General features: G+C 34.1%; 1 protein-coding gene across 3 annotated transcripts in view; it reads left to right on the forward strand.

Moving 5' to 3' along the window:
• The window catches only part of HIF1A (hypoxia inducible factor 1 subunit alpha), a 41959-nt gene that overhangs the window by 7665 nt on the left and 20074 nt on the right, over positions 1-14220 (forward strand). The window contains exons 2-5 of one of the 3 annotated variants that reach the window (XM_036067720.2): positions 5733-5822; positions 13018-13208; positions 13588-13733; positions 13817-13901. In XM_036067720.2, coding sequence (XP_035923613.1) covers positions 13160-13208; positions 13588-13733; positions 13817-13901 — 280 coding nt within the window. In that variant the 5' untranslated portion in view covers positions 5733-5822; positions 13018-13159. Of the gene's footprint in view, positions 1-5732; positions 5823-8540; positions 8563-13017; positions 13209-13587; positions 13734-13816; positions 13902-14220 lie in introns of those variants that run through there. The other 2 variants (XM_078053786.1, XM_036067719.2) reach the window with 2 other exon arrangements.

Raw genomic sequence — 14220 nt, forward strand, 5'->3', positions numbered from 1 at the left:
ATATGACTTGGTTTATATGCCTTTGTTCTACTTGTATGTTGGCCTCATTCTGCCACTGACAGGGTATCTGTATGGTATGAAAGATGGCATGTAACATTCCCATGCCTGCATTCATACAGTTTGTATTAAAAAAATGAAAAGAAACTCCCTCTCCTTTTTAGTATCCATATATCAGTCTCCTGGATGAATGCCAATTTGCCTTGCTTGGACTATTCATTTTTAACCATGTCAGTGGGGTTTCCTGATTACATGAGTCAGATGTCTTATTGTAAAGTATTTGTCTTGATGTAGATTATTAATTATCTCCTTATCTAGGACTCTTGATCATTGCTGGTATTGTAATGAATGAGCTATAGGTTTTTGTTGAAAATCATCTAAATTCATATACTGCAGTTTTTTTACCAATCATAACTGTTCTGCAGCTATTCTTGCAGTGCCTTTTAGAAAGCTTAGAGTCTCTTTTATGGATTCAGGGTTTTCATTTCATTTCCTTTCCTTAAGAAAGGGATAGTACTGAAAAATGGCTAAGAACTTAGGCTCTAAAGGTTGGCTGCTTGCTTTGCCACTTACTAGCTATGTGATCTTGTACAAGTTGCTTTACCTCTCTAGGTCTCAGTTTCCTCATCTATAAATTAGGATGATGAGAATATTTACCTTATAGGATTGTTGTGAGGATAAAAGAGATATTAACCCATATGAAACACTCAGAATAGTTCTTGGCACGAAGTAAGGACTTAAACTAGAAACTATCATTAGATTCATTTTTATAATAATAAGTTTTTTCAGAAGAGTTTCACTGTCTTGAAGTTTCATATTGAGAATCACTCTAGCCTTCTTTGGGACAATCTGACAAAGGATGATGTCCTTTGGGCCACACCATCAGTGAACCTATATAATAGTGGTAGAATATTAGTGATGCTTTTCCTCTACATTGGTTTTTTTTTTTTTCGATGAATGTCTGGCCTTTGCAGATTAAATGAAGATACTTGGTTTTTTTTGTATAGACATGCTATTTTAAAATATCATTTTCCATAGTGATAATGGTAAAGGAGAAAAATTCTGAAGGCTCTTTATTTGGTTGTTGGAGATGGCAAATTAAGAAAGCCTACTTTTCCATGCTCTTTTGGTGTCAGGAATTCATTAAATGTCTTTTAACCTGTTTGCAGAGGAGAGTTGGAATTTCCTTGCCTTTGCAGATAACATAGCTAAAATATTTAAATGGGTTACATGTCAAACCAGTAAGCACAGCCTTCACCGTGAAAGGAGGAAGGGGTATTTTTCTTGGGTAACGTGAACAAGTTGATTTATTTCAATGGTTCAAAAATTTGGTTTCAACCCAAGACCATTACTCTAGCACCTAACCACTATGGCCTGTAACAGATTATTGTATATTCATTTATTCAGCAGATATTTGTGCATCTAATTTGTCAAGCAGAGCATTGAATTGTGATGGCTTAGGCCACAGTTGAGTAGTTTTTGGTGTTAATTGATAACATTCATTATGTATTACATCTTTCATTTTTTTTAGTAATTTCAAGTTTGAGATTCTTGAACAATACAGACTTTAGGATTTAAGTTTTGTTATTAATATCAGTTACCACGGTAGCATCTTCTAAATTGTGTTTTCTAAGTTAGTCAGTCTGCTTTGAGAATTTTCTTAGACACACAGAAGCACTCTCACAAAATAGTCTATTCATTTTTGGCAGCTTGATATGTTAGAAAGTTTTTTGTTCTCGTATTTCTTAACACTCACTAATGTTTAGATCTCTTTTGGAGCAAAGTAATCCCTGTGAACCTTTGAGATATGCCCACTAACGTCATTCTGATTGTGCACATTAAAAAATGTAACTGTTCCTTTTAGTGATAATTTGGTACTAATTTGATCATAAACAAATGTAACCTCAAACACGGAAGGCTTGTAGCAAGAATATAGACCTATGTAGAGATCATTTAGATGATCCAGAATATGCTTTTTTTTCTTTTTCTTACATTGCCATCAGAATGAGAACACAGTTTAAAAATTCTTTAAGTTCACCTTCAACACTGCTTTAACTCTACTGAGCAAAACCCTTGCCATCTTTTAACTCCCATGTATTACTCTCTGCAGTTGAATAAATCACCTAATTTGCCTTCCATACGACATCCTTTTCAAATACATGAAGGTAGTTATTTCTATTGCTAAATAAAAACATCCCCAAATTTCTTTAATCTTTTGATTTAAATATTATTATTGAGCATCTGATTTGGGGAAAGGCATAGGCTATATTAAATATGGGGGCTTCATTCTCTTGCCACTAATTAATAGTGTTACTCATTCCCTTTTTATATACAAGGAAATAGGGATCAGAGGGTTAGTTGGGAGAATTTATTGGCTAACACTGGATAGGATGGATTAGTGTAGGTGAAGTACCAAGACATTTGCTTAGGAGAGCTTCTCATTTGTCATTGTTTCCAGAATCTTCATTATGGTCAGGGTTTAGAACTAAATAGGAAAAATCTTCAGCATGTGATTTCTGTGTGTATACCTTTATTCTAATACATGTGAATTTTTTCTGTTGTATAAGTACTTACTATAACTTACATATCTTCTGTTGTATTTAAGCAAATAACTAAGGACATGTCCTTCTGAATACACACATCCACACACTCATGTAGTGTCACTGACCTTTAAGTTCCAGTTTCAGTTCTATTACTATCAAAAAGCATATAATAAGGAAAACAAAAGCATTTGCAAGCTGAGAGGGCAAAGGGAGAAGAGTGATAGAATAGGTGATATGGGTAAAGCCACTAACACACAGCTGTTATTCGTGGACAGTTATTCTCAACCCCTTTTATGTTTGTAGCATTCATAAAGAGATTTAAAGGTGATTTTTAAAAATTGTTTCCAAGACTTGAAAAAATCATTCTACGGTTACTACATTTTTCATTTGGTCATGTTTGAATCCTAATTATGCTTTTCTGTTTTATTAAGCACAGACTTTATTACTTGCTTGTCATTGAGTTGTACCTCTAGCTTCTTATTCCCAGCAGTTGTTCTATACAGTATCACCCAACCCACTCAGTGCAGTATTCTGCCTGACAAACATAGTTGTCATAGTATGTGTATGTAGTTGCAGCTAAAAATAAATTTTTCTTATTTTTCAGAATTTGCTGGCTAACCTGTATAATCTCTGTTATAAGAGATCTCAAACTTTTGTGGCTTAAGAATCACCTGGGTGTTTAGTTAATATAAGGATTTCCAGGTACCCACCCCCAGAGATTCTGATTTGGTAATTTTGGGATGAGACTCAGGAATTTGTAAACTTAGCATTTCTCGGCCTTTTGGCTAAGGTCAAGTGTAGGAATTTGTAAAGTTTACAAGCACCCATAGGTGAAGCACAAACCTTGAATAGCTTAGAGTGCTAATCAGAATCATCTGGGAGATTGTTTTTTATTATTTTATTTTATTTTATTTATTTATTTTTTGGGGGGGAGGTTGTTTTTTAAAGAGACATGCCAGGTCTACAATTTGAGTTTCCAGGGTTGGGATTTAGGCACAGATATCTAGTAAAAAGGTTCCACTGGTGATTGTGATGTATACCACAGGTCAACCCATGACTAATCTAGTCAAAGTCCTTAGTGTATTTTATAGTTTTTGAGTTCCTGAGTATGTGGCATTGTTAATGTCTAAGAGGTTGGATATGGTATGTAAAGCATTTGGGCAGATTTTTTGAGAGAAAGTATTTAACCAGTTTTAGGTGTTCAACAATCTTTTACACCTCCGGGTATTTTTGAAAGACACATGAAGTATTTTCGTAGAGTAGAGGGGCTCAAAGTGTTCTCAGGACCGGCATCATTGGTACTTACCTGCTAACTTGTTAGACATGGAGTTTCTCAGGCCCCATCCAGCCCTCCTGAATCAGAAACTCTGGGTGAGGCCCAGTAATCTGTGTTTGCAGAATCGCTCCAGGTGACTGTGATACAAGCTAAAATTAGAGAACCTCCATCTTAGAGTAACAGCCTCACATACACATTTTTGGTATTATTTATCCACTACTTTATATATATTAGGAGATAAAAGATTTTTTTTGACAGGCTCAATACCAATTCTGAACCAGGAGAGAGTTTATTTAAATCACTAGTTAGGAGTAATCGAAAAACAAAAGCATATTCTTTTTACAGACAGAATTTTAACACACAATATTGTCAACAAATGTAAATCTGTTAGCTAATTAATAAATTTATTTAATGTATAAATAGAACATTTTCACATTAATGCTACCTCAGATGTGATACAGATTTTATTTTCAGAATGTACCCTGAATTTAAAACAGTGATTCTTTCTTCCTTGCTTATTTTACTGCAGCACTAGAAAACTGAGTATTTAAACATTTTCATGAGGTTATTGGAAGGGGAATAATCCATCTTTTCTCTACTATTCCAATTGTGGATATTTACAAGATGTTGACAAGCTAGTAAGATAATAAACACCTAAACCAAGAAATTTAAGTTGCTTTCAAAAATAAAATAAGTACATATATTCTGAATATTTTTCTTTAGAAACCACTTCACTTGATTTTGGAATTTCAAATTAATTATGAAATGCAAATTTTCAAAAGCCAATAATTAGAACGAGAAACTTAAAATACTGAATTATACTGCTTACTCAGTCTCTACTTTCCGCTTTCTGGAAAGAAATATGATTTTTTCTACTTCATTCCAAAAATGAAGAAAACATTTAACTCATTTCTAGTTAATCTTTCTGTAAAACAAGTTAAAAAGTAAGATGACTACTTCTTTTGGATTTTTCTGACAAATGCAGGTGCATTAATAGTGTCAGTTCACTGATGGATTTTTCTTAAAATATAAAATATTCTGTGATCCTGCTATCTTGAAACTGCTATTAATATTTGTAAACTTTGCTAACTGTATATTGTTGTATGTTTCTGGTTTTATCTATGCACTTATAAGTTACATATCCATATGTATATGTGTACCTATATACACATTTACATATGTACATATGTATTACACACAAAAATGGATTCATACTCAAATTTTGTTGTATAACCTCTTTTCACATAATGCTATGTTGTAACATCTTCTATAAGCACAGATTAATTTTCGTAGATTTTGCCTTGTTTCTTAAAGTTTTGTTATTTGATTTTATGGAACGATTATTCCTAGGGCTAATGTTTTGTGAGTTAGGGGTTGACCCTGGTAACTACTATCGAATAAAGACAAGAAACATAAAGATATATTTGTCCTAGAATATAAGTTCCATGGGAATAGTAACATGGTCTGTTTTGTTTATTGCCCTGTGCTGAGAACAGTGGCTCATTGGAGATGACTAAGAAATACTTGTTGAATAAATGAATGACATTCTCTAACATGAATATCCTAAAGGTTCATTTTTAAGTTTATTGATTAGAACTTAGAAGACATTTTCCTGGAGAAAATAATTACAAAGAATAGCTAGCTATCCTGAAAATGTAATTTATATTTATTTGAAATGTCAAATTTTTACTGTTTTTTTCCATTAAGTAGGGACACATTTTTTTATTAAACATTACCTGTTTGAACTATTCCGGTTTTGCAGCAATTACCAGGTGGAAAATATAACAACAAATACTATTAACCATAAGAATACTCTAAATAATAAATATACTTGTCTGAGGGAAACTCCCCCACCCCACCCCGGAAAAAAGCCAATAGGATTAGAAATCAACCTAATGAAAACTTTCATGTCTTAGGATGAAAATTACAACACTTTCTTGAAAAAGATTGTAGAAAACAGTCAAGTCTTCTGTTTCCAGCTGGGCTAGGAAGACGTAATTATAAAGGTATTGATTTAATTGGTTAACAGCATTAACTACAACTCATGCATTTTCCTGTCCACATTAGCTTAGGACAAAACAGTAAAAGACATTAGAGTATAGATCAGAGTGATAAGGGAAAATAATCTTAAACCTTTCACCTCTTTTCAATAAATTGGTATTCTAGTTTCTCTGCTTTCTCCCTGTGCCTCCAAATCTCTTCCCTGGCAAAATCATCTGCTCTCCTTGGTGATAGTATTGGTGCCATTCACTGTTGTAGTGCTTGGTGATTTTTTTTTTTTAATCAATAGCTTTTTTCTAACTTACATCTAGTATGCTTACTAATTGCTTACTAAATGCTTACTTACATTTGAAAGTGCATATCCAGGTAATCACAGTAAATCTAAACAGTATGCATTGTTTATAGTACTGATATTATTATGCTGTTCAATTATCACAGTCTGTAGTGTCACAGGAGCACTGATGAAGCACAAATTCAGGGATCCTAAAAAAATGTTGAAGGGGCAGTCAGCCTTCCATGGGCTTAAGTCAAGGTCAAATAGAAGATTAGGGCCAAATACTAAAGCCAAGTAGAACTTATGCACATCTCTACTAAGAATACAGAGATGAAGGGCGCCTGGGTGGCTCAGTCAGTTAAGCGTCTGCCTTCGGCTCAGGTCATGATTGTGGGGACGAGCCTGCTTCTCTCTCTCCCTCTGCCCTTCTCCCCCGCTTGTGCTCGCTAACTCTTTCTCTCAAATGAATAAATAAAATACTCTTTAAAAATTAAAAAAAAAAAAAAAACAGAGATGAATGAGGTAGTTTCCCGCCTCCAAGAAGCTTTAAGGATTTTAGAGGAAGATAAATACAGTTGACCCTTGAACAGTGTGGGTAGTTAGGGGTGCTAACTCCTTGCACAGTCAAAAATCCATGTATAAGTTTTATCTCTCCCAAAATGTAACTACAAATAGCCTTCCCCAAAAAACTACTAATAGCCTACTTTTGACTGGAAGCCTTACCGGTAACTAATAACACATATTTTGTATATGTTTTATATACTGTATTGTTACAATAAAGTAAGAGAAAAGAAAATGGTATTAAGAAAATCTAAAGAAGAGAAAATAACATTTACAGTACTGTATTGTATTTGTAAAAAAATACTATGTATAAGTGGACCCGCACATTTCAAATCTGTGTTGTACAGGGGTCATGTGTATCTAGCAAAATAACCAGAATGGTGAGATCTAGAGGAGAGGAACAGTTTTGGAAGACAAAAGAGAAACAAAGTAATGCTGGAGTTGAATGCTGAAAGTTTCTCCCATAAATATAGCAAGCCACTTATTGAGAAGGGTACCTCGGGCAGAGGGAGACTGAGCCAGAAAGAATGAAGTATTATGCTTTTGAGTAACTGCCGTGTGGCCAAAGAATATAGGAAATAATGAGGATGAAGAGATGGACAGGGAACGGTTTCCTTAGAAAATAGATTTTGTTATGTGTATATTTGATTGGATTTTAAGCAGGGCATAATATCTGATTTCTTATTTTGGAATGATGATTGTGGTAGTAATTTGAGGGCAAAATTAAAGCAGAGTAATAGTGAAGTAGTTGAATCAGTGGTTCCCAAATCTCACTGTATATCATATGCATATTGGGAGTTCTTAAAAACCCAGAATTTTGGGCCCTGCTTCAGATCTACTGAATCAGATTTATGAAGACAGAGCCCAGAAGTTTGAAATGTTGAATGTCCGTAAATAATTATGATGCACCTAGACCAGCATTTGAAAATATGGCATTAGGTAACTCTTTCTACAGTAGACTAAGTGGGAAGCTGTCTAAGCTCCATGAGGGCTGTTCTGTGTATCACTACATTCCTTGTAACTGGCACAGTGCATGCTAGGTGCTCAATAAATATTTATTTAATGAATATTTCTTTTTTTTAATTTCTTTTATTTATTTATTTGACACAGAGAGAGATAGCAAGAGCAGGAACACAAGCAGGGGGAGTGGGAGAGGAAGAAGCAGGCTCCCTGGCGAGCAGGGAGCCCGACGTGGGGCTCAATCCCAGCACTCTGGGATCACGACCTGAGCCGAAGGTAGATGCTTAATGACTGAGCCACCCAGGTGCCCCTTAATGAATATTTCTTAAATGAAGGAGGTTATTCTGAGGTTCAGGAAGGCCACTTCCCATCTTGTGTTTTGTTCTCTATATAGAGTTATAGTTAAGTGAGCTAATACATGAAAGTGTTTAAAACAATGCCTGACACATATTAAGTGCTCAATAAATGTTAGAAGGGGAAAATTCTCTTCATCTTTTCTCTTATGGTACTTTGTGTGATTAGGTATCTTGGCAATTGGCTTATGCCTAGCTAGGTCTGAAGTGAGTATGCAGATTGGTTTTACTTTGGGGATCCAGATGTTGAGCAAATAGAACTCCAACAATAGTGAGCTGAGATGTTTGAATAGCTCCTCTGTACAAATTAAAGTCTGGTGGGAATATTGAGGTAGATTGAATTACTAGCCTCTGATTCTCTTCCCTTAGTGGTTGGCAATATCCATTGAAGGTTGTTTTGCTTTGAAGAGCTGGTGGACAGTGGAGCCCAGAGCATCGCCATTATAGGTGCTTTTGAATTAGATTCCAGGAAAGAGCCTGGCCATGAGTCCCTCTGAATGGCTTACAAATCCTAAATTCCAAAGCCAACCTCTACACCTCTCTTTATGTCTTTGGAGATGTGAAGTAGACAAATTCTGAACTTTATAATGCCTGGATGTAAGTATACTTAGTAATTAGAATGTTTCTGAGAGGCAGTGTAATATACTGTTAACAGCATAGTTTCTAGAGCTAAATTGCTTGAGTTTGAATATAGGCTCTACTGTTTATTTAACTCCGTAAACTTGGATAAGTTATTTAACCAGGTTCCTTATCTGTAACATGGTGATAATAATAAAAAGTAAGTTAATTGATGAGAAATGTTTAGAATACTGTGTATGTAGTAAGTACCTTGGAGTTTGGATTTAAAATGCCAACTGAAGAACATGGAAATTTCCTCTGGCCTGAAACTTTAAGAAGTGCAGGGCAGTTAAAACAGTGAGATGTACAGTTTTCACCTATCAGCTTGACAAAAATTATAAAGATAAAGAAGATCCATAATATATATTGCTGCAGAGTGTGTGGGGAAATAGATAAACACATTCATCAATTAGCAGAGACAAAATTGGGTACAGACCTTTTTGGAAAGGTAAATTTAAATGCCACATCCTTTAGATCATCTAATTTAACTTCAGAAGGTCTATCCTATGTAGAAATACTAACATAAAGAGTGGAAAACAACAACTTGTAACTTCAAGGCCAGAAAGAGTTTTTAAAGAAGCAAATAATAGAGTTGAGAGATTTAAAAAAAAAATGTATACATTAACTTTATTAGAAATAGGATGGATTACCTGTTAACACTTTGAATGTCTGGCTCTAACTTCAGTTCTCTTTTTTTTTTTTTTTTTGGTTAAGTATTTATTTATTTATTTGAGAAAGAGAGCATGCTAGTAGGGGAGGAGCAAAGGGAGAGGGACAAGCCCTCAGAATGGAAGCAGACACAGGGCTCGATCCCACAACCCTATGACCCCGAGATCATGACCTGAGCTGAAATCAAGAGTCAGACACTTAACCAACTGAGCCACCCAGGCACCCCTAACATCAGTTCTCAAAGTCACATATATTTACAATCAGGAATGCTAACAGGCTTTTCTCCTATAATTAGACAACACAGATGAATTAAAATATCTGCAATTTTGTGTTCTTGTTAATCTAAAGAATACTAAGCATTCTCTGTAAAATGGCTATTGCTATTTAACTTTGTATACAAGAAGCTTCGTGACAGTGGATCTAGATTATTTTCCCAAATATATTTCCTATACAAAATAATTTTAAGATACAATTGTTAGCTTCTTGTCTAGTACTGTATGTTAAATAATAATAAAATAATAAGTGTGTAAAAACTACAGTACCACAAAGGTTAAGCTATTTTGCTGCTTTACTCAAACAGTAGTCCCAGAACAGTCATAGAAATGGGTAAACTGTTCAAAAGACAGAATTTTTACTGTACCCTTAACTGATTTCTACTGTGATTAGCAGATGTGAAATAGCACTTGATGTAGACTTGTCGGTGCAGAACTTCACTGGATCTGTACTTAATAAAAACAACAAAAGATGGAATTGATAATTTAGAGAAATACAGTGACCTTATTTATATGCAGAAAATCTGCCTGTTTTCTTCTGGTCTACAAAACTTTTACTGTGCAATCTAAGTAGTAAGTAAATAAATAGTACAGGGTTCATCTCTCTGGGACCTACATGACATGGTCTACCAGAAATTTCTTGTTCAATACTGTAATTCTGTGGGGTATGACTGATAAAAAGAGCCTTCCTCTGAGTAGACAAGAAGCTAGGCAGTTCAGATGCTGAAACTCATAAGAACTTTGGAAGTTATAGCTTTTAGCAAAGCAATGTTTTAAGAGATCCCATAGTCATATGTGAAGAACATCAGATAAATTTCTATATTAAATCTTTTTTATAGGTCACCTGATTGCTTTATGTCTAGATAGATTATATAATAGAAGACACACTGATTTGCTAATCTAATTTAGGTTTGTCAACTCTTGAAGTACTATATTACCTATTTTATTGAGGCTTATTTCTCTTCCAGAATTCTGGCTCATCTTCAAATTCTTCTTCTCCTAGTCTTCCCTGCTTAAGTATATTATGCTTTAAATGTTTTATCCAAGCTCACATTTCTTATGGATTTGTCTTATAAATTTAGTTGCCACATCTTTGACAATTATTATCTTCAAAGTGGTGGACAATACAAGTATTTCTAAAGGTATGGAGATAATCACCATGGTTAGCTAAATCAGATACCCTTTAAAAGCATATAGCAGGTAATAAAAGGATTTAAATTTTTTTACCAAGTGTTTCATTTGGGTAGTCATTTGTTGGTCGCTTAAATTTGGTTGAGTAATTAAGAGAAGGAGGTGAGTAAGTGTGATGAAAGTTCCTGATTAATCAAATTCTGATCACCTGGACTAATTGTGACATTTAAACTTATATTCAGGTTTATCATGAGATCATTGGTCATCACACTTTTTTTGGTGGTTTTACTTGAACTAGATAGGAATCTGATTCCCACTACCATCCCTTCCTCTCACCCGCCAATTCAGAGGGGAAAGAAGTGAGGAAAGTTACGTGCTAGAGCCAATGGTGGGGGAGGGACAGACTGGATCTCTACCCCCATACTTGGGAACTCTGGTATATGTATAAAATAGATTTTGAAAACTTTTATTATTGTACATTTGTTTCTAAGTTCAAATTTAAAACATTCACTTAATGAGAACAATGAGGCAGTTCTAAGCACATAAAAAATGAAGTTGCAGACTGTTGACATTGTTGCATTTTCATGATAGCCTCAGTCTAATTTATTTTCACGGGTTTTTAAAAATTATACAAAATTAAGAAAATCCTGATTTACATAGATCACTAGTTATAAGTAGTAATTTTAATAGTTCACCTTAAATCTCAAGATACTCAAGTTAAATTGATCTAGGTGCTTAAATTGAATAATTTGTATCAAAGTTCAGTTACTAAAACAGAAAATATTCACATTCCTTATTAAGTTATAAAAGTCAGATAAAGCACGCAAACTTAAGTGCTAAAACTACATTATCATTAGTATATAATGCAACTGTTATTCACTTGTTATACAACATAGTAGGAGCATGTGCTGAGAACCCTGCCTGGTTTTCTTTAGTTGTTGTTGTTGTTGTTGAGAATATTGCTTCTATGATTGAACCTTGCAGTTTTGCAGGTGATTTGAAGGGAGGAGAGATGTGAGGTAGATATAATTATGCTTTATTCATAGGATATAAGGAGGATTAAGTGAAATAATGCTGGCAAAGTCCTTACCATACTGCTTGCTAAGTGCTCAATAAATGGTAATGCCTTTTTTCAACATTTAATAAATAATTGACTTAACAGAATTAGGTTGAGGGTCATAGGACAGCAGCCGAGTATTTGAGGTAGAAACAGCATTCTTCCTTAAAACAACTGTGGAAGAGCAAAGACTTAGGAGTAAAAAAAACAACTGTGTTCAAATCCCGTCTGCTACATAATGGCTGTTTTTAACACTATATAACCTCCTCTGTAAAAAGGGATAATATTTAACCTATTTGCAATTTATGAGAAAACTAGTTACCTGGTACAGGGTAGCGTTTGACACATAGTAGGTTTTAATAAAAAATAGCTATTAAAGAGGAAGATAAAGACAAAACCAGGTTTAGCCTTGTTTACTTCCAGCTGGGTCAGGAGGAATAGATGTTGCTACAGTTAAGCAGAGGAAAATGTCTCTGCTTGGTGTGACTTAGGAAAATCTTTCTGACTGACTTTATTCTTGGGAGAGTTCCCTAAAGATAATGTCATTGTTTTGACACCTTTATTAATCTTTATTAACCTGTTTCTTTCAATTCTTACTGTTGTGCCACATCTTTTCTTCTTCTATTACTCCTGCCTTTATTTGGTACCTGTTGTGCCAGTAATAGATTAAGGGGTGCTAAGGGAAGAAGCAACCTGAAAATGGTAACTTATTATAGCGGCTAATATAAGTATCTATAACTTACAGTCAGTATTGCTCATGTGGTAGGGTAGAGGATGGGAAAATATTGGAGTCAAAAGAAACTTGAGTCAAAAATCAGTTTTAGCTGCAGTCTGTAGTCTGCCTGCTTAACAACTTCCTGTTTTCAAGTTAATATGTACAGCTTTAGTTTCTCTAGACTTAATGGTGATTTTTTTTTTTTTTATGTTGAGACTACTTCTGAATGGCTGTGAGGGTATAGCCTTAGATACGCGGGCTACTTTTAAGATTTTGGTTAAAACAAAAACATCCTCTACAATTTGATATTCCAGGGAGGAAATACCTGTTTCAGAAAGGTTTAAAGCTTCATCTTGGACTTCTTGTGAGAGTTCCTTATGTCTTCAGTAATCCAAAAATTTTTGTAGCTGTATTTTACATTCTTACTTATACATTCATGTAATAGACAAATCTCTGTATAATTTGATTTACATGGCATCTTTAAATTATTCCATGAAAAGCAGAAAAATATATAGTGTTATCCAAGCAAAGGCAAACTAACTTATATAAATTTTCTTTTTCTCTCTTCCTCCTCCTCTTTTGTTAAATAGGATAAGTTCTGAACGTAGAAAAGAAAAGTCTAGAGATGCAGCTAGATCTCGGAGAAGTAAAGAGTCCGAAGTTTTTTATGAGCTTGCTCATCAGTTGCCACTTCCCCATAATGTGAGCTCGCATCTTGATAAGGCTTCTGTTATGAGGCTTACCATCAGCTATTTGCGTGTAAGGAAACTTCTGGATGCTGGTGAGTTGTTTTACAAAAGTGTAATAGGCCTAAAAATTAGAAATTAGAAGTAATTAGAAGGTGGTCATACTCAGTCCTTCTTTAATGTGATTTTTATTACCTGCTTTTAAAACTTCAATAAGGAATTTTTAAGATATTGGCCTTTCCCCCCCTCTTCTCTTGCCCCAACTTCCTACTTGTCTTCCTTTTAATAACATGACCTTTCTTTCTCTTTTTCAGTGGTTTGCTTGCTGTGCTACTTTAAATAATCATTAAAACAGCTGGCAAATCTAATCGTAATTTTCAAATAAAGTATCAGATATTTATAAAAATATCTAAATATTATCATTTAAGTATAACTTTTAAGTTAATTATTCTTCTTTTCTTGTGCCTTTTTTAGGTGATTTAGATATTGAAGATGAAATGAAGGCACAGATGAATTGCTTTTATTTGAAAGCCCTAGATGGTTTTGTTATGGTTCTCACAGATGATGGTGACATGATTTACATTTCTGATAATGTGAATAAATACATGGGATTGACTCAGGTAAAATACCCACATATTAAGAGCCCTTCTGTATGTTTTTATGATTTTATGATATAGATCTAATTTTTTTAATGTGTTTACAGTTTGAACTAACTGGACACAGTGTGTTTGATTTTACTCATCCATGTGACCATGAGGAAATGAGAGAAATGCTTACACACAGAAATGGTAAGAAGAAAAGTCTATTGTTTGATTTAATATGACAGGTTTTACATAATAAGATACTGGTACTAATATTTAAGTTTTGCTGTTGTATTAACCTAAGGCTCAAAACATCATTTCATGTTTAATAAAATTTTGCTCTGTTCTTTTTGAAATCTACGTTATTCTATTTTTTAGAAATTCCATGAAAATACCTAAAAAATTTTTTAAAGCCCACCTAATTCCATGAATAATTATATAGATATAATACCACATAAAATAAAATGGAAAAGTAAATAAAAATCAGGACCTTCGAAGAAGTCAATTTATAACATACTTTAAGGCC

The sequence above is a fragment of the Halichoerus grypus genome, chromosome 8 (assembly GCF_964656455.1).
Source record: "Halichoerus grypus chromosome 8, mHalGry1.hap1.1, whole genome shotgun sequence".
NCBI classification, from domain to species: domain Eukaryota; kingdom Metazoa; phylum Chordata; class Mammalia; order Carnivora; family Phocidae; genus Halichoerus; species Halichoerus grypus.